This window comes from Oncorhynchus kisutch, linkage group LG20 (assembly GCF_002021735.2).
Source record: "Oncorhynchus kisutch isolate 150728-3 linkage group LG20, Okis_V2, whole genome shotgun sequence".
In the NCBI taxonomy this organism is placed as follows: Eukaryota; Metazoa; Chordata; class Actinopteri; order Salmoniformes; family Salmonidae; genus Oncorhynchus; species Oncorhynchus kisutch.
This window is the reverse complement of record NC_034193.2, coordinates 34,776,436-34,796,219: the sequence shown is the minus strand read 5'-3', so window position 1 is coordinate 34,796,219 and position 19,784 is coordinate 34,776,436. Positions and strand designations below refer to the sequence as shown.

Sequence of the window (19,784 nt, the reverse complement as noted above, 5' to 3'; positions counted from 1 at the left end):
TTTCTGGGGGGAATGGCCCTAGCTCTCACCCTCCGATCCAACAGGTCCCAGATGTGCTCAATGGGATTGAGATCCGGGCTCTTCGCTGACCATGGCAGAACACTGATATTCCTGTCTTGCAGGAAATCATGCACAGAACGAGCAGTATGGCTGGTGGCATTGTCATGCTGGAGTGTCATGTCAGGATGAGCCTGCAGGAAGTGTACCACATGAGGGAGGAGGATGTCTTCCCAGTAATACACAGCGTTGAGACTGCCTGCAATGACAACAAGCTTAGTCCGATGATGCTGTGACACACTGCGTCCAAATCGATATCGCTCCAGAGTACAGGCCTCGGTGTAACGCTCATTCCTTCAACGATAAACGTAAATCTGACCATCACCCCTGGTGAGACGAAACCGCGACTCTTTTTGGCAGTCCTTTCTGGTCCAGCGACGGTGGGTTTGTGCCCATAGGCGACGCTGTTGCCGGTGATGTCTAATGAGGACCTGCCTTACAACAGGCCTACAAGCCCTCAGTTCAGCCTCTCAGCTTATTGCGGGTAGTCTGAGCACTGATGTAGGGATTGTGCGTGGGAAACATGGGAAACAGTGTTTAAACCCTTTACAATGAAGATCTGTGAAGTGGCTTGGATTTTTACGAATTATCTTTGAAAGACAGGGTTCTTTTTTGTTGTTGCTGTGTTTATATATATATATATATTTACAAATTCACCACATTCATGATTTTATATGGGAATCAAAAACTTTCATTTAATGTTCATGTGCTGATGTGCTCAGCACTGTCAACAGACCCCATTATGACATCACAATGTAACGGAAGCCTTGCCATGATATCATTGCTGGTTCCATCTGACAAGCAAAATTTCATTTCATGATAGATCTCTCACAGAGATAGGTTAAGTTCTTATTTTGAGAGTGTTAATATTTATCATCAATGGCTTATCGAGGGAGTAAATCAAGTGAGTTTGACAAACTCCAGAAGGAGAACTCACAGATGAAGAGCGTCATCGAAAACTTGAGGAAGCAAAACATGGCTTTAAACCAACAGGATGACCAGGACAAGTTTTCAAGTTTTGTAAGGCTCATCAGTTTTTCAAACGTTTTTCCAAAAATATCACTGTTTATTTTGTGGTTTCATAAACATACAGTAGGCCTACATCCATAAAACCTTTAGCTTAAAAGTTTTTCATGACACACTGTAGAAACTATTTTGCCTTCTTCACTTCTGTTATACATTTCATACTGTACCATTGTGATCCAGGGCTATCATGAGAGCTACCCAATCGCAGAGGGCCATCGTGGCTTCATCAGTGATGCCAGACTTCTGCAGATGCAGAGAGCTGAAAGAGAGGCCATGGAAGCAAAGCAAAGAAAGATAAGTGCTATCCATGAGAATTATGTCCGGACTGCTCTCATCAGGGTTGGCAGCACCTTCGCGCACCACTTCGTCCCCTCTATTCAGTGCATTCCGCGGCCGAAAGCTCCACCGAGGCCTTTGCCACGAAGGCTTGAGCACATAGCTCTGGCCCCACTGAAGAACGTGGTGGGGGTGGACGGAGCCCAAGTTCGACCCGGATCTCACTCTCTGGAGTCCATCCAGGTAAATAAGTCATTCAGCAGCAGTAGCGTGTGGCCTGTTCCCGTCCCTCCCACTGCAGCTCCCTCCAAGAGGGGCAAGAAGAAGAAGGGCAGGCAGGGAGTCAAAGCCCTGAATGTCCAGTCGGACCAGGGCTGTGCTGACAACAATGGACCCATTGACCTGATGGAGGAGGTGAGGGACATCGAGGCTCACCTGAAGGAGGAGGACTGGAAGGTAGGATGGACTTCAAATTTATTGTAAATGTGAAAATTTGCAGTTCAGAATTATACTTGGACTGATAAATTGCCAAAACAGATAGTGGTTCCATGTCTTAAAATCAAATCAATCACATGTGCCGAACACAACAAGTGTAGACCTTACCATGAAACCAACAGTGCAGTTCAAGAAGAGTTAAGAAAATATTTACCAAATAAACTAAAGTAAAAAGTAATAATAATTAAAGTAACACAATGACATAACAATAACGAGGCTAAATACAGGGGGTATCGGTTTAAACAGCATGATAGAATAGATCCTAGAATACAGGATCTCTCTGTATTAGTTTATGTATATACTAGTTCTATATGTATTTCAATGATGGGAGCATTGTTTTCTGGTCTACACCAAAGGTGGTACATGAGGTGAAGGCCATGGGCAGGAGAAGTTTGGGCTCGGCCATGTCCACGGGGGAAATAGCAACCAGCTCTCTGGGAAGCCTGAGCTCAGTGGATATGAACACCCCTGCGGAGCTCCGTGACTACTTGGATGTCGGGACCCCGGTCAAGTCGCTTGACAGCCCACCCAGGCCTGCTCCCCCTCCTACCAAGCCCAGGAGCAAACAGCCTCGGCCTATAAGGTTCCTTAGCCTGCCAAAGGCTGCCACCGGCTCAGGTCAGTCCCTCTCATGTATTCACACAAATGTAAATAAGACAGGGAGATGAAGCTAGGTAGAGTGATAGAAAGACAGTAGGAAGGGAAGGGACACAAATGGCTTTAGCCCAGGGATAAGACATTTTCCACACTTGATTTGCCTGTTTCACAGTGAGATAACTTTTACTCAAGGTTAATTGGACCCTGTTTCTGAGCAGGGAGAGCACCAAAAATATATGTGCTAAATTTAAAATGATATCATAATGAACTAGTGTTAAAAGCTACAAACAGATATGGAAATTAGTAAATACATAAATAAATACATACAGTTCATAGAGAGATAGATGTCTGCTGTCAACCCATAGACAAGATGGCAGCCAGTGAGCCAAAGGGTCAAATTAAGAACCAGGTCAGATTGCAGCCCCTGTCCAACCCAGAGCAGGCTCTGACTAAGACCTTCAAGCTGCTCCACTCTGCCTCTGATGACTGGTGAGCATTCACTGTAGACAAGACCATGAGCTAGGCTAAAGGAAGCACAGTGTAGTGTCCTTGGAAAAGTAGATTTTAGCTACAGAGCGTAGAAACTTCTGAAATTAAGAGACCAGAGTCCTAATTGATGAACATAATTTTAATGTTTTTGGAAAATGTTGTGTAAAATGCTTACGTTTCTTTCACTGAATTGCAGGGAGAAGAAGATCGAGGGCTTGACCTTTCTCCGTGTGATGGCTCAGAACCACATGGACATACTGATGCCTAAACTCCATGATATCTGTCTTGCCATTATAAATGAGGTAGCTGTATTCATTCACTGCCCTATTCATTCATCTGCACAAATCTGCTACATTTGGAGAACAAGTCTGATGTTCTTGGGTTGTACTGCTCAACATTAATAGCTGGTCCTGTGTGTGTTATTATGATTCAGGTGAAGAACCTGCGCTCTGCAGTGTCCTGTGCTGCCATGGCCACACTGGGTGATATGTACGTCCACCTCCAGAGGGCCATGGACAGTGAGGTGGAGGGGACGGCACGCGTGCTGCTGCACAAAACCAGCGAGGCCAACACCTTCATCCGGCAGGGCGCCAACTTTGCCCTGGGTCACATGGTGCAGAGCTGCACCCCTACCCGTGTCATGAATGCCCTGCTGGTTGGTGGGCTGAGGTAAAGAGGGAGAGGGGTCAATTAACACTCACTAAGGGGTAGATCCGGACTTCCACAAATTATCCCATTATCCAAGCCTCAAAATGGAAAAGATTGAAATACTGCTAGTTTTTAATGAACTGCCTTTTTCATCAGCATGCTAGGTTATTCCACAACACTTCCGGCAGCAACTCACCCCAACGCTAGACGTCACATTTGAATGGAATCACATTTTTTTGTTATGTCTTATACTTCCTTGTGTTGTGTACTTCTTATTTTACCATTGCATTATTTAGATTATTTTTAGCCCTTGGTGGAGAGGTACTGTCTACTGATGTGTGCTAGCCTTTGGGGAGTAACAAGTCATTTATAAACATTTATAAAGTATATATAGTGAACACTTTAGATTAGGGGCTATTAGTGAGGCACTGAGGTATTCGTAAGTACATGTACTCACATTCATAAATGCACTCATTAATAAATACACCATTTGTGACATTCATAAATACATTTATAAATATGTATATAAATGGTGAGTCAAACCATTAATCAACCATTAACAAATGCCTTGACAGTAACTCCTTTATAACTGGTTTATAGTACATTAGTAGTACATTATTAATCATTTACAAATTGTGAACATACTATGATCAAACACCTTATTAATGATCTGATAAGTCATGAACAAATCATTTAAAATAGCGTTTATAAATGTGTAAATAACTATTTATAGATTTCTTATTGACATTTACAAAGGTAGGAATAATGATTCATAAATGGTAAACTCTTACAAACAGTTTATAAATGGTATATTAAGGGACCTTAATATAAAGTCTTACCGAACATTTTGATCCATCGATGAGACTTCATCAATACAATCCATTATCATTCATCTCCTAACTCATGTATCTCTATGACATATAACTGATGTGATCTGTTTTTCCTTCCTCAGCCACCGTAACGCTGCGGTGAGGAGCTGCACTGCTCAGCACCTGGAGAGACTGGCTGAGGTCATGGGGACGGCTCGTCTCCTGTCGGGGAAGAAAGACCTCACTGACCGTTTCTTGATTGCTGTCAGTAAACTGGCTGTGGACCCTTCACAGGAAGTCAGGTGGGAAGTTCCTCCTGTAAAGTAGCTTGCTTCAACATAACAGTTAAGGCCGGGATTCAATCCATGGCTCGCTAAAGCACTAGATCGCCGAAAATGCAGCTTTTAAAGGTAATTTAGTCTTGAGTCAACATCTGCAGCGTTTACCACGAATACAAATTGAAATTGACTTTAAAAGCCACATTGTCGTCTGTCTACAGCATCTATGCTAAAGGGTGTCATGGATTGAATTGCGGATTTTAGGTATTCCAAAACAACCACAGGTTCTCTTGGAGGGGAATAGTAATTGAAAACAAAAAGGAAAAATTATAAACGCAAATAAGTGCTACGTGGCATAGGACAATCCAAGTCCAGGCACCCATGTGGGTTTGAAAGTTAAAAAGCCAAAAGCTTAGCCGGGATGTTTGGCCAGCAGGGATGTTCTTCTCCCATCGCCAACTAGCGACCTCCTGTGGTGGGCGGGGTGCAATGCACGGACACGGTCGGCAGGTGTATGGCGTTTCCTCCGACACATTGGTGCTTCCAGGTTAAGCGGGCATTGTGTCAAGAAGCAGTACGGCTTGGCTGGGTTGTGTTTCGGAGGACGCACGGCTCTCGACCTTCGCATCTCCAGAGTATTTACGGGAGTTGCAGCGATGGGCAAAGACTGTAACTACCTATTGGATACCACGAAATTGGTGTAAAAATTACAAATGTAAATGAGTCCAAATAGTCAGTACCTGATTCAGTTTCCTTCCATCTGTTTGGTGCCTAATGAAGACAACCCTACTTGATCACAATGGTCTGAGCCAAGTGCTGTGCAGATTCACTTAGATTTTCATAATAACGAATGGTTAAAACCCAGTTGTTATATTGTTGAGATGATTTGTAGATCAGGTAATGCGGTACATTGCTCAAACTGACCCTCTTGCAAATTCTACCTAATGTATGCCTTATTTTTTCTCAGGTTGCCATCAATTGAGTACTGTTTTTAATCACAGACAGCAGAAATGATTTGATATGTTGCACGTTTAAGATGATATTCATATCTTTGTCCACAGGCATCATGGTCGGAATATCTTGAGCAACATGGCCACCAATGGCGACTTTCCTAAAATGTGGGACAAATTTGCTCCGAGGAAAGAGAGAGAATCCTTGAGGGAGGTCATCTCAAAGGTTAACCTCAAAGAAAGGTACATTCTCTCTGGATGATTAGAAGAAGTGTAACAAATGAGCTGATATGATTACAGAAATCCAATCCCACTGGGCACAGACATCAGATCCATGTCTAGTTTTGATTTAAATTTGGGAACCAAAAATGTTGGTTAAAAGTTGGGGGAAAAAAATCCAATTGAGTTTTCAGCGTTGATTCACCGTCATCACATAGATTTTCTTGTTGTTGAAATGAGGTGGAAAAGTTTATTCAACCAGTTTTGGCCCAAAGGGATGAATTTAATATCCTTGTCACAACTCTTACCGAAGGTGGCTCCCCTTCCCGTTCGGGTGGCGCTCGGCGGTCGTCGTCACCGGCCTACTAGCTGCCACTGATTCTTTCCTCCCCCTCCTTGTCTGTTTATTGGTTACACCTGTTGTGTATTTGCTGATTACTTGGGCTTTATTAGCCAGCCGGCCCGCCTGCTCTTTGTGCGGGATTGTTTTGTGTAACTTGTGTGCACGTCTGTGGGTTACATGTTTCCCATTTCGTGGGTTTTGCTGGACAGTTTAAGTCCCTGTGTTTTCGTGGGGTTGGCTTATGTTCGCCGTTTTGTGCATTAAATTAGCACTACCCTGAACTCTCTGCTTCCTGCGCCTGACTTCTCACCCACTACACCCAGAACGTTACAATACTGTAAGATTATATCTTTCTGTCTTTTCTCTTTTTCAACAGGAATATCTGAATCATCCCCAACTTGACTATATATTTGTATGTAAATATTTGCACATTTCCCAACTTGACTATTATCCCCTCCAGCCCCCAAACTCCAATATTTTCTCTCATTCTAAGAAATTTGACACTATCATCCAACCCCCATGTAAAATGCATCTTTAAACTGCATTGACTCCTTGTCCAAGTCCTGAATCCACTATAAGGCCATATGAACCACATTCAAAGCACTAAATTACCTTTCCTCAAAGCTCCTATCTGATCTACCAGCTCAATAGTGGTCTACTGAAACCATACTCACCATCTCAGGGGGTGCTCAGATCATCAACCACTGACCTCCACACCATCCTCAAAACCAGCAGTCCTCTTTTGGAGACAGACTGGTCAGTGCTCCTGTATGGCACCAACATTGTGGATTTTCATCCAATACTTCTGGACTATGGGAACATTCTTTGGACAATAAAATGAGGTAAAATGGAAGCTGGCTACAGTCTCAGTTTTATCCTCCAAGACAGTGTGAGGATGTGTAACAACAATACCTGTGGTTTAACTTGATGATCAGGGCCAGATTACCGAATGGGCACGCAGGGCACCTGCCCTGTGGGCCCCAACCTCCAGGGAATATCATCATAACATCCAAAACTAAAAAAATTGTGGACGTATATTACAGTACGTGGACGTTTTACATTTCGTGAGCTCGTTTCATAGTTTGTAGCCATGTTATATATAAATTTGTGCATATTTTGTAGAAATTCCTGAGCATTTAAACATTTTTAGTGGGGATGTTGCATATCAATTTTCTTACTGGTGCTCTTCCATGCCGTCCTTAGGAGGGGTGCGTCACTTGAGTAGGTTGAGTCACTGACATGATCTTCCTGTCTGGGTTGGCGCGCCCTTTTGGGTTGTGCCGTGGCGGAGATCTTTGTGGGCTATACTCGGCCTTGTCTCAGGATGGTAAGTTGGTGGTTGAAGATATCCCTCTAGTGGTGTGGGGTTATATCCTTCCTGTTTGGCCCTGTCCGGGGGTATCATCAGATGGTGCCACAGTGTCTCCTGACCCCTCCTGTCTCAGCCTCCAGTATTTATGCTGCAGTAGTTTATGTGTCGGGGGGCTAGGGTCAGTTTGTTATATCTGGAGTACTTCTCCTGTCTTATCCAGTGTCCTGTGTGAATTTAAGTATGCTCTCTCTAATTCTCTCTTTCTTTCTCTCTCTCGGAGGACCTGAGCCCTAGGAACATCCCTCAGTACTACCTGGCATGATGACTCCTTGCTGTCCCCAGTCCACCCGACCGTGCTGCTTCTCCAGTTTCAGCTGTTTTGCCTGTGGCTATGGAACCCTGACCTGTTCACCGGACGTCCTCCTGTCCCAGACCTGCTGTTTTCAACTCTCTAGAGACAGCAGGATGGTAGAGATACTCTTAATAATCGGCTATGAAAAGCCAACTGACATTTACTCCTGAGGTGCTGACTTGCTTCACCCCCGACAACTATTGTGTTTATTATTATTTGACCATGCTGGTCATTTATGAACATTTGAACATCTTGGCCATGTTCTGTTATAATCTCCACCCGGCACAGCCAGAAGAGGACTGGCCACCCCTCATAGCCTGGTTCCTCTCTAGGTTTCTTCCTAGGTTTTGGCCTTTCTAGGGAGTTTTTCCGAGCCACCGTGCTTCTACACCTGCATTGCTTGCTGTTTGGGGTTTTAGGCTGGGTTTCTGTGCAGCACTTTGAGATATCAGCTGATGTACGAAGGGCTATAAAAATACATTTGATTTGATTTGACAGACCCCACACTCATCGCTAGAGATCGAACTTCAGACTCCCTCCAAAACCACTGAACCCCTCAACACACCGAAAGAGATTACGATATACCCACTTAGAGGGAGCCGGAACAGGATAACTCCCTCCACCATCACAAAGACACAGAGGAGGAGGAACTATCCAACACCCAGGGAGAGAGAACGAGTGACCTCAGTCGAACACAGCCAGAAAGAGGAGGTGGAAGAGGTGTTAGATAGAGGATGTGAGCAAGAAAGAGCAGAAGGCTTCTGGTCAGCCAAATGGCAGGCAGAGGGAGAGGTCATAGTGATTCACACCCACAGAGAGAAAGACAACCCACACAACCTCTTGGTTGAGATGAACCACACAGCGTTAGAGGCAGAGGGCTTTCAGCGCTAGCCAGTCAGCCTGCCTGCTCTGATCCTCAAGTCAATTGTATTTAAATTCATGTTCATTAAAGATTTTTATTCGGGAATAGAAAAGTCCCATTTACTTAATGATCATTTTTCACTGTCTTCAACCCTTAGGAACCAGGGTTAGTCTGGGTCACCCTTTTACTGGGCAAACACAACTTGTATATCATCATAGACTAGGCCGAAACGTTAATCTTTTAACCTTGCCTGAATAAAACAATGCATTTTTTTTATAGTGAGCAAGAGTTGCGCTTTTTCCTTTTCTATGATGATGATCACATTTTTGGTTGCACCTCAACTCAACGTTGGTTGAGCGCCCTCTGTTTTTTTGTTGTCAAATAATACATATATTTTTTAATGTACAAAGTAAATTATTCAAAGCATTAAAATTGTGATGTTTCCCACTTATTTACACAACCTAATCCACACTTACAAAGTGAAAGTTTATAGAAATTCTGAAATTAAGTAGTAAACAGAAGAAAAGCAGAATTGAGTCCAATTATAATGCAAATAATTTAATGGTCTATGGTTCAATCCCATTTCTGAAGGTCTGATGAATAATTAATATTGTTCCTCCTCTTCCTTGTGGCAGGCGCAGCAGCACACTGCCCTCCAAAGCCTGCAAAATAATCGCTGGACTGCCCCTTTCCTAGCTCTGCATGGAACATCCAGTGTCACGTCCTTGGTGACGTGTGGGGTGACATCCGGGATGACCACAGCAACATCCCCTGGAAAGGGGAAAAAAGAGGATCAGGATGTAAACAAATGCAAACCGTAGGGGATGTTGCTGTGGTCATCCCGGATGTCACCCCACAAATGCACAAATGCCTCCCGTAGGGGATGTTGCTGTGGTCATCCCGGATGTCACCCCACACGTCACCAAGGACGTGACACCCGGGATGACCACAGCAACATCCCCTGGAAAGGGGAAAAAAGAGGATCAGGATGTAAACAAATGCAAACCGTAGCTTCTTAACACTGGCCAGTTGAAAGGTTCTGGTAAGATGTCATGACAAACGGCACCTGTCAGAGTGCTCTCTAAGTGTTACTCACCTGCTTGGATGTCAGCTGTCAGAGTGTCGAAGACGGCCATCGTGAGAGTCCTTTCTTCAGGTGTGACATGCTCAATCGATCCTATTTATTTGTACTGAAATTTGATCTTTTTCTTTCTCTGCTGCTACTCGTGTTTTACAGAAACATGTTTGAGTGGGTTTTCTACAGTCTTGCGCATGTTGACACAAGATGGAGAATGCATATGCTGCAAACCAGCACGACTATCAGGCATCAACTATAGACGAGTTTCACTCACTACTGCAGTTTGGAGTTAGGTTGATGTTAGAGGCTACTGGAGGAAGTTATGGGGCATACTTGAACTCTTTAAGGGAACATGAACCTTTCTACTCCTGCAAATTGTGACTAATAACCCTAATCAAATTCTACGAGATGGGTTTTTGAATGCAGTAATGTATTTTAATTGAAATGGCAGATTTGTATGATTTCACATTAAAAAAATTATGTAATGCTTCCCACAAAGAAATTATTTTACTATTTTGTTTCAAATGGTCCCTCTGGCATGCATATTTCTGTATGATTTAACACATGTTTGAATCCCACTTCCTTGATATTTTGAAGTTCATTTTAGTCCTCCTCCTTGCATGTTTTGTTCCATACCTGTGCCTTGGAGAAAACAACTATAGCCCTCCAAGTCTAATACGCTATACACAACAGCAGCCTACAGTGTTAACTTATTGAGAATGTATATCATTGCATTTAACATTCAAACCTCTTTTGAACTCTTCAGATCTTAACCTGATCAAACTGGAATGTTAATATATTACCCTAAGGCCACTTGAAACCAGTTGCGTCTGGATCCTGTCATTTCCTAATGAGCCGCCCCCAGGTGGTGAGGGTAGGCCATTTCATATCCCTCAACACAGGGACCCCTCAGGGGTGCCTGCTTAGTCCCTTCCTGTACTCCATGTTTACCTGCGGCTCCAACACCATCATTAAGTTTGCCAATGACACGACTGTGGTAGGGCCTGATCACCAACGACGATGAGACAGCCTATAGGGAGGAAGTCAGACTTATTTTTCCTGGAGGGCCACAATGTGGAGTAATCGTTGGCCAAACCAGGCACACTAGAGTTTATGCAGCGATATGATGTTGAATCTGAAATTCAGTTTATGTTGGCACTAATATCAGAGAGATTAAAGTAGATGTCACGTGTCAAAATTTTGATTGATGACCCTATGTGAACCTATGTGAACGCTATGTGAACCCTATGTAGTGATGACGTGTGCATGTCTTCTGGTCAGGCAAGCCTGGTTAGGTGGGGGCTATGGGGTGAGTAAGGGTCCATTTGACAGGCCGTTAATGATTGATGACCCAAGCCTGATAGGCAAGCCTGGTTAGGTGGGGGCTATGGGGTGAGTAAGGGTCCATTTGACAGGCCGTTAATGATTGATGACCCAAGCCTGATTTATGACCCTATGTAATGATTTATGACCCTATGTCATGTAGAAGGGTGCATGCCCAGGGTTGAGTAAGTGACCATGTGTCAGGTCAACCTGTTACTGTTTCTCACGGTTTGGGTTGGTTAATGCCCCTTATAAAGCGCCTGAACAATACCTGTTTAAGAGTGCACAAGATCTTAAGAATAACCATGGAATTTGGGATCGGTACCAAACAAGTGATGACGGTAACAACTGAAGCAGGCCCTCGGGTTGCCCATAGAGCAAGGGCAAAGTATCAACCAGCAATATATGATGCGCCAAAAAAACGTTTTTTAAATGTGTATAGAACCCAAATACCGCCAGCAAATGCTCTGACAGATCAAGTGTTGATGTCTAATGGCCAGCAGTGGGGGTATCGGTTTGATTACCTGGCCTGTAGAGTGACCCTCTATACGGTAGATGAAGGAGAAGAATATACAGACCAGACTGTAGGCTTGGAATATGGTGTTGAAGACTGGTCGGTTTTTCGCAAGGTTGTGTGTCCTGAACTGAGCCTTATCACCAAGGGGTATAGTGTGTTCACGGGCCACGAGACCCGTTGGGAAGGTACCCCGGACTCCTCAGGACAAATATTTCACAGGGTGAAAATACAAAGAAAGAATGGCCGACCGTGCGGCAGCGTGGAGTTCTATATCGGCACCGAGGCAATCCGAAACCACAACCTTAGGGGTGGTGGCCTGACTGGGGATACCCGACTGCGTCTGCTTATTCCTTTTAAGAGTTGGGATGTACTGGAATTGAAAATGTTGCAACCGTTGGATGCTCTCTTTGTACAGAGCCAACAGCGTCAGAGCCTTGTTCATTTAAAGAAGTGCATAATATATACGAATCGTAAAGATTACGATGCAAAAGAGCCTCAAGAAGATACAGCGTCAGAAGAAAACTAAGTAAGCGGATGCTTTAACCCCGCCCCCCAGATACCCAATGGCCTTGTTCTACAATAAAAAGAAAAAAAGCAGCCAGTTCTTCATTTCAGCATACACCATGGATCTCCAGACCATCTACGAGGAAGCCACTACGTCATGGGGGCCCGACACTAAAGACTCTATGCCACGAAGCCCTACACTCTACGCACCCCTGGCAAGACCCGTGACACCCCCGACATTTACCCAGCCTGAGGATGTGTTTGATGGGGTGGCCAGTACTATTTTTGTGGATACAATCAAGGCCTCTGTAGCTACACTTTTAAACGTGGTGATTGGCGAATATATACGAGAAAAATGCATCGGCTGTGAGATCAATCATCCCAGCCAGCGTCGTCATCCTTGCCTCTACGACCCTCCTAGATACTACTTTTTCAATCATTTTGAGGAGCTGGTGAAAAGACTGTGGTCCTGCCGTTTTATACCAGCGCTGGTCATCGCCCTGGAGTCTATGGGTATTGCGCCGTCTATCCCTAGAGTTTACGGGGTAACCGAAGCCTTCCTACATGAACTGAAGGAGGCCATCTTCATCCATGAGAAACTCAAAGAAATCCGACACACCCTGGTGGACGACAACAAATACAGGGAAGCTGTGGTGGCTGATGTGATGCTTTTCTGGCTCAATAAATCCCAAGAGACCGAGTGACATTTTGTTTATTTAGAGCTATGGGTAACTATGTGTCTACGATGTTTGAGCGAATAAATACATTTTTTCTTTTGAGAGACCTTACAAATGTTATGCATCAGATTATTGAAAATAAAGTGAACAATGTAAAGTTCTACACAACCCACAATACAGGGGTTATTGTAGAGCGTGTGTTAAAAATGGAGCAAATCATGAAACATGTCCGACATACGGGCGAGAGTTTACAATGGTCACATATGGTATCAAGGCTTGTTGAGGATTCTGAAGAACTAGAAATAACTTTGGCTAAGATTTTACATTATTTGTTTGAACCACCCTTTAATGTGAATGTGTATCATATTTGTTGTTTATATACTTATATATCAGACGTGTGTGTTTTAAAAATTCAGCGAAACAAACCTGTAAATCTAAACAATATATACAGGGTGTTGCATGCTGTGATTGTTGAGAAAACGGGGACTTGTATCTTGCAACAAATCCTGAATTGTCTGTATACGTAATAATTGTTGCATTCTTAAAATAAAAATTCACAAACTGAAATGTTGTCGTTATATGAAAGTGGCTCATTACAGTTATTGTACCTCAGAGAGGCAAGAAGGATGGCTGAGCAGCTGTTGAAAAACATATATTATAATCCCTCTAACCCCGGGTCTTATGGGGGTAAAGAGCGTTTACAGAGAGCTATAGTCGAAGAAACAGGTAGTCTGTTAAGCGATGCTAAAGTGAATGAATGGTTATCAGAGCAAGATGCCTACACTCTACATAAACCTGTAAGAAAACATTTTCCAAGAAATAGAGTTTTTTCTACGCATCCATTATCCCAATTTCAGGCGGATCTATGTGACATGCAGTCCCTTGCCGATAAAAATGATGGAAATCGCTACATGCTAACGGTTATAGATATTTTCTCTAAATTAGCCTATGTAAGGGTGTTAAAAAATAAGAGCGGGGCAGAGGTGACCAGGGCCTTTGAATCGATCTTGAAGGCAGGAGGCGCCCCCAAGAAAGTGCAGACGGATGGCGGAAAAGAATTTTTTAATAAAACATTTCAGAAGCTAATGAATAAGTATAATATAGTACATTTTGCTACAGGCTCTGATTTGAAAGCTTCGGTTGTGGAACGCTTTAATAGGACTTTGAAAGAGCGGATGTGGCGCTATTTTACAGCTCACAACACCAACCGATATACAGACATAGTTCAGGATTTAGTAAACGGGTACAACCACAGCTACCATAAGACTATACGTATGAAGCCCTCGGAGGTCTCTTCGGAAAACTCTTTTCAAGTCTTTAAAAATATGTATGGTTTGTTCCCACTTCGCCGTAAGAAAAAAATGACTTTTAAATTCCTAGTGGGTGACTTGGTGCGTATATCAAAGTTGAGGGGTGTTTTCGACAAAAAATACGAACAAGGCTTTAGCTCGGAGTTGTTTACCGTTACCGAATGTCTGCCACGCATTCCGCCGGTCTACAAATTAAAAGATTATGACGGGGATCTTATAGAGGGATCTTTTTATGAGAAGGAATTACAGAAGGTCCAGTTGGGTAAAGACAAAGTCTTTCACGTGGAGGAGATTCTAGATCAGAAGAGAGAAAAGGGTAAAAAATGGTTACTGGTCCGCTGGAAAAACTGGCCTCAAAAGTTCAACAGTTGGGTATTGGAGCAGGATGTGGTGGAGGCAACGGGGGTTAATTTAAACCCCTAGTCATGATAACTAGCGCATCATTCGCGTGTACACAGTTGGGCATCATGGAACACAGCGGCTTCTACCTGACTCTCCCCAGTAATGCGTCGGCACAGATATATCGTAATAATCAGAGTTCGAAGTATACAACCAATTTTCCAAAGCCTATAGAGTTATCAGAGGCTTGGGAAGTAGGTCTCAGCGAGATTACATACCCCCATAGTTGGTATAATATCAAAGCTAAGGACCGTGATTTTTATTGCAAAAGGTTCTCGGAACCTGCGAAACTTATTAAGCTTAAAAAAGGTTTCTATAGAACCGTCGACAGGATCGTCTCAGAGTTGAATGAACACCTAACCCTGAACAAGATGGAAATATTCCTATTCTACAATCCAATCCATAAAAGGATACAAATCTCAGGGCCTGCTAACGGAGGTATAAAGACCAGCGGTAATTTATCCTACATGTTGGGGATGGGTCCCAATAAATGGACGTATGTGAACGATAAATTATTCCCATTCCCTGCGGATATACATGCAGGCTTTTACAACATATTTGTCTATACCGACATCATAACCTATCAAAGGGTCGGAGACAGCTGTGTGCCCCTCCTGCGAACAGTTCATATAGACGGCAAGGATGGGGACATCGTCACTGTCAATTATGACAAGCCGCACTACGTACATGTCAGCAAGAACTATATTGAAAACATTCTGGTTGAGCTTAAAACGGATCAGAACGAAAACATTGAATTTACTTATGGTAAAACGATTGTAAAACTCCACTTTAGACCCACCAAAACCTCTCTACATATATAATAGCTGTATTATATTTATAAACATAATACAAATAAAAGTGTTATGGAGCACCATCAGCTCGACCCTAACCGTTATGTTTCATACTATGTGGATCAAGTGGGTAATGGACTACCAGGATATCATGGAGCGCCGACAATGTATGGTTCGGGGATAGGCGGTATATTCCGTAACCTCTTCAGGATGGTTTTACCGTTTATGAAGAGAGGCTTCAGCATAGCCAAACCACATTTAAAATCAGCGGCTAAAAATATAGTAAGTGAGGTTGTAGCCAATGCTATGACCCGAAGGGCGTCACCAGAGGTGGAGCATCAAGAAGGCTCGGGGCTTATGATATTGTCTCGAAGGCCAAAAAAGAGACCCCCTGGTTTAAGGCGTAGACCGGCACCTAAAAAGCGGCGGTTAACTGTTAAAAGAACCTCATTAAGTCAAAGACGGGGTAAAGTGAGGAGGTCTGTACCAAAACAGGCTAAAAGAATACTAGGAAGTATTTTCTAAAAGAATAAGTGACATGGCTCTTTTACATCGAATGTCCTCTGAAGCTATAAAGACAGAACTTGATCTTTTCACGGCACCGTTAACGCAGCATTCAATAGATAGATCCAGTTATGTGGAGATAGCCCCTCTCTCTGCTATTACCGATAACGGGCCTATCGAATTTTTCATACCAGGCCATGGTGACAACTATCTGGACCTCAACAACACCTTGGTGCATTTACGTCTAAAAGTGACCAAAAGAGATGGGTCTAATATTGCAGACGATGCCAAAGTGAGTCTCATTAATTACCCCTTGGCCACCATTTTCTCCCAAGTTGATGTGACTTTGGGTGAACGCCTAATCAGTCAAAGCAGCGCTACATACCCTTATAGAGCCATCATGGAGTGTTTACTAAACTACTCCGAAGACACTCTCAAAACCCAATTTAGCGCCGGGCTGTTTAGCAAGGATACTGCAGGAGCCTCTATGGAATCGACAGACCCTTCCACCGGTGCAAACAAAGGACTAGCGGCACGAGCTCGCTACTGCGCCGAATCTCGAGAGTTTCATTTGCTAGGCCCTATACACTCTGACATTTTCTTTCAAGAACGGTTACTCTTAAATTCGGTTGATTTAAGATTAAAATTAACCAGGGCCAAGGATGATTTTTGCCTGATGTCTCCCCAAGACGGGGATTTTAGTTTGAAAGTGTTGGGGGCAACCCTTTTTATTAAAAAAGTATCTGTATCTCCGGCCGTGCGCCTGGGTCACTCACATGCTTTGATGAAAGGAAATGCCCTTTACCCTCTCCAAAGAATTACCATGAAAACCTTTAGCATACCTGTGGGCAGTAGAATCTGCAGTCAAGAAAACCTATTTCTAGGCCCTTTACCTAGATATGTGGTTATAGGTCTGGTTGATCACGCCTCTAATACGGGCAGTTTAGATAAAAAACCCTTTAATTTTCAGCACTTCAATGCAGAGTATGTAGCGCTCTGTCAGGACGGACGTCAGGTTCCGGCGAAGGCTTTCCAACCACAATTTAATAACAACATATCTGTGCGAGAATTTTACAATCTATTCCTGGCTACAGGGCGACATCTAAAAGATCTCTCTTTACCTATTGACAGAAATGATTTTGCAGAGGGTTACACATTGTATGCTTTCAATTTATCACCTGATGATGACACCTCAGGAAATCTGTCTGTGGTGTCCCAAGGTAACCTCAGGCTGGAAATGCGTTTCCGTACACCTTTAGCCTGTACAGTTAGCATGATTGTTTACGCATGCTCTGATTCAATCTTGGAAGTGAATGCCCGAAGACAGGTCTTAGTGGATTATTATTAAGGACCTTTGAACAAAGACATGAATACCCAAGAGTTGGACGGTCTCATGAGCCGCTTGATTGGAAAACAATTTTGTGGAGTGTTGGCTTGTGATGAATTACCTATTGAGATATGGTCTGAGAGGCCTGCAATGTTTATTGTCAATACCCATCCTAAACACATGCCTGGTGAACATTGGCTAGCTATGACATTAGAACAGGAAGGGGGACGAAAAATCTCAACTTTTTTTGATTCCTATGGCTTTCCCCCCGGTTTTTCACATTTCCCTAAATCTATTAAAGATTTTTTGACCCTAAACGGTACAAAGATCTACTACAACATCAAACAAGTGCAAGATAACCTTTCCACTACATGCGGTCACCACTGTGTATTTTACCTGTGCCAAAGAGCCCGGGGAGTTTCTTTTGAAGATGTTATGTCTCTTTATAAGGATGATTTAAGAAGTAATGATAACCTTGTATCTTGTTTTGTTAGAAAATATCAAAAGTGTTCAAATGTGTGTCCTTTAAGAACGCGTAATCAAGGCGTATGCTCACGTCATATGTTTCAAGAATGCCACAAATGTTAACTTGCTTATTTTTCAAATAAAAAATTTATTGAATTTAATCATAGTCATTCAAAAGTCATTTTCAAAAGTCTAACCACGCCGAGAGATCGGGTTTAGGAAAAGGTCCTGAGACGTTCATGGGAGTAAATGAGTTAGCATCATCGCTTTCATATGGGGCCGGTGTCGTTGGGGCATCTTTAGGGGTGCTGTATCTCGTTGAAGGCTTTTGTTTTAAAGCTTGAATCTGTTGACGAAGCTTATGGTTGGGTACACCGGAGAGGGGGATGTTGAGGATTGCCAGGGCCTTAAGAAACTGACGCCAGCCGGGAGGCCTTCGGTCATCAGCAACCTTGTGGGCAGCCGTGGTACTTTTAAGCAAGTCCTGCATATGGGACCCCCTAACCACAGAGCCCTGAAGGATAAACTCTCCAGAGTCGTTCCAAGCAGCTATCCCCTTTGAGTCTTTTATCTTGTTCATAATGTATTTAACATTCTTCCTGTTACGTAAAGGCACATGTGTCAGTAGGTCATGCATAACTTTATCTTCAAATGGCATTTGAGCTTCACCCGACATATTATCTCCACTAGGTAAGATCGACGGTACAGGCCTTACAGGGGCATGGCTATCGTTAGGTTCGACATCTGTTAAAGGGTCCGGTAGGGAAAGGGTTAAATGGTTAGTCTCTCTCTCTCCCCTTGCTTTACCCGAGTCAAATACCTTTGCATTAGGTTTGTATATTTTTGAATCTTATCATAGGGGTTCAATCCTTTTCGGTTCAAAACATCCTTCATGGCCGTATCCAAATCATTTTCCGCTGTTTGTCTGATATCTTCAGGACCCTGCATTTGTTTTTTAAGTCTATCCAACTCTTGTTGAGGCACCAAGTACATTTTAGTGGCCATCACACCACGTGTTCAACCCCCACGTCTGGCCGCAATAAGGCTGGTGATGAAGGGCACGGCTATACTGAGTAAAGGTAGAAGAAAACCCCCAGACTGTTGTATACTATGTCTTTTCTTTTGAAGACTGGCCCTTTTATTGGCAAAGAGTTTGATCGCTGTCTTTTGTCTCCTTAATTTTTTCAATTGGTTCAGGGTGAGTGGAATGCGTCCTTTGAGAAGATTCAAAGCAATCTCACATAGGGCTAATATGAGATCTGAAGAACAGCGACCCAAGATGGCCTTCCGTTCTTTAGCTGTAGAACCTACTAGCCTTCTCAAGAGGGGGAGGTTTCTTTTTAAACGCAGAGACATAGCGTTTACTTTTTAGGAAGGTATGCAGCAGGCCTCTCCCCCGGAAACAGCCCTGTACGTAGCCTAAGGTGTTCTGGAGTATTTGCTTTTAAATCCACGATTAAATAAGAAAATGGCTCTTTGGTAGCGTCCTCATAGCTCTCCATAAAGTAGGATTTCCGTCCAGGGTACATCTGCTGAGCTAGAGTGCTAATTTGCAGTTTGTCTCTAGGATTTTTAAACAATACCATGTAGTTGGCATTCAAGCTAATGGTCCGACTATTTTTACCTTGGTGAAACACATTCTGGACCAAGTAAAGCACGGACAGGTTTCTATGATGAGTATATTGGGTAAAAGCTCGTGCAATTTCAGGGTGTTCGCTACCAGCAAATAGCATATCGTCCAAAACCAGCAGATTATTTACATGTGGGGGGAGAAGTTCATCATCAGACAGAGAATCGGGTATTCCTTCAACAAACTTGATTTTTATTGTCTTCAATAATTCATCATACAGAGGTTGGTAACATGAATAACACCATACAATATTGTCAGGCTTTTGAGATAACACATGTTCAGAATTCTCTAAAATACTTTTTGCAAAAAAAGTTTTACCACTGTTTGAAGGGCCTGCAATTAATGCTGAAAAAGGCAATTGTAGCCGGGGGTCAAAACCCTCGACAGCAGTCATAATATCTTAAGCTTTAAGACACACTGGGGCTTGTAGCATAAGTCAGTAGCCAAAGGGCAATGTGGTACCGTCAGGCAATAGCTGTCTCTTGTCATAGACTACCCTGAATCTTTTAGTGAGTGGTGCGTTTCTTAGATGGAACCCCTTTTTAT

The 19,784-nt window shown here is 43.2% G+C and overlaps 1 protein-coding gene and 1 long non-coding RNA gene across 3 annotated transcripts; both read left to right on the top strand.

Annotated features, from left to right (window-relative positions):
* Positions 1-1,253: 1,253 nt before the first annotated feature.
* Positions 1,254-9,525, top strand: LOC116355407 (TOG array regulator of axonemal microtubules protein 2-like). Its single transcript, XM_031799100.1, has 8 exons — positions 1,254-1,815; positions 2,211-2,472; positions 2,817-2,940; positions 3,137-3,242; positions 3,374-3,609; positions 4,541-4,699; positions 5,737-5,868; positions 9,349-9,525. Exons 1-8 carry the CDS (start codon positions 1,333-1,335, stop codon positions 9,407-9,409), a joined length of 1,563 nt encoding a protein of 520 aa, XP_031654960.1. The 5' UTR covers positions 1,254-1,332; the 3' UTR covers positions 9,410-9,525.
* LOC116355379 (uncharacterized) lies at positions 7,464-8,813 on the top strand. 2 transcript variants are annotated; one of them, XR_004204395.1, is made up of 2 exons: positions 7,464-7,514; positions 8,350-8,813. It is a non-coding gene; the product is annotated as an uncharacterized LOC116355379 (long non-coding RNA). The 2 variants fall into 2 exon arrangements; XR_004204396.1 differs by lacking the exon at positions 7,464-7,514 and adding an exon at positions 7,977-8,022.
* Positions 9,526-19,784: the final 10,259 nt, after the last annotated feature.

What these genes read in the sequence shown, in the direction of transcription:
- LOC116355407 (XM_031799100.1), top strand. Translation starts at nt 1,333, where the DNA reads ATGCAGAGAGCTGAAAGAGAGGCCATGGAAGCAAAGCAAAGAAAGATA. An exon ending in TGAAGGAGGAGGACTGGAAG is followed by an intron (nt 1,816 to 2,210) that starts GTAGGATGGACT and finishes TCTACACCAAAG; the next exon opens with GTGGTACATGAGGTGAAGGC. An exon ending in GACCCTTCACAGGAAGTCAG is followed by an intron (nt 4,700 to 5,736) that starts GTGGGAAGTTCC and finishes CTTTGTCCACAG; the next exon opens with GCATCATGGTCGGAATATCT.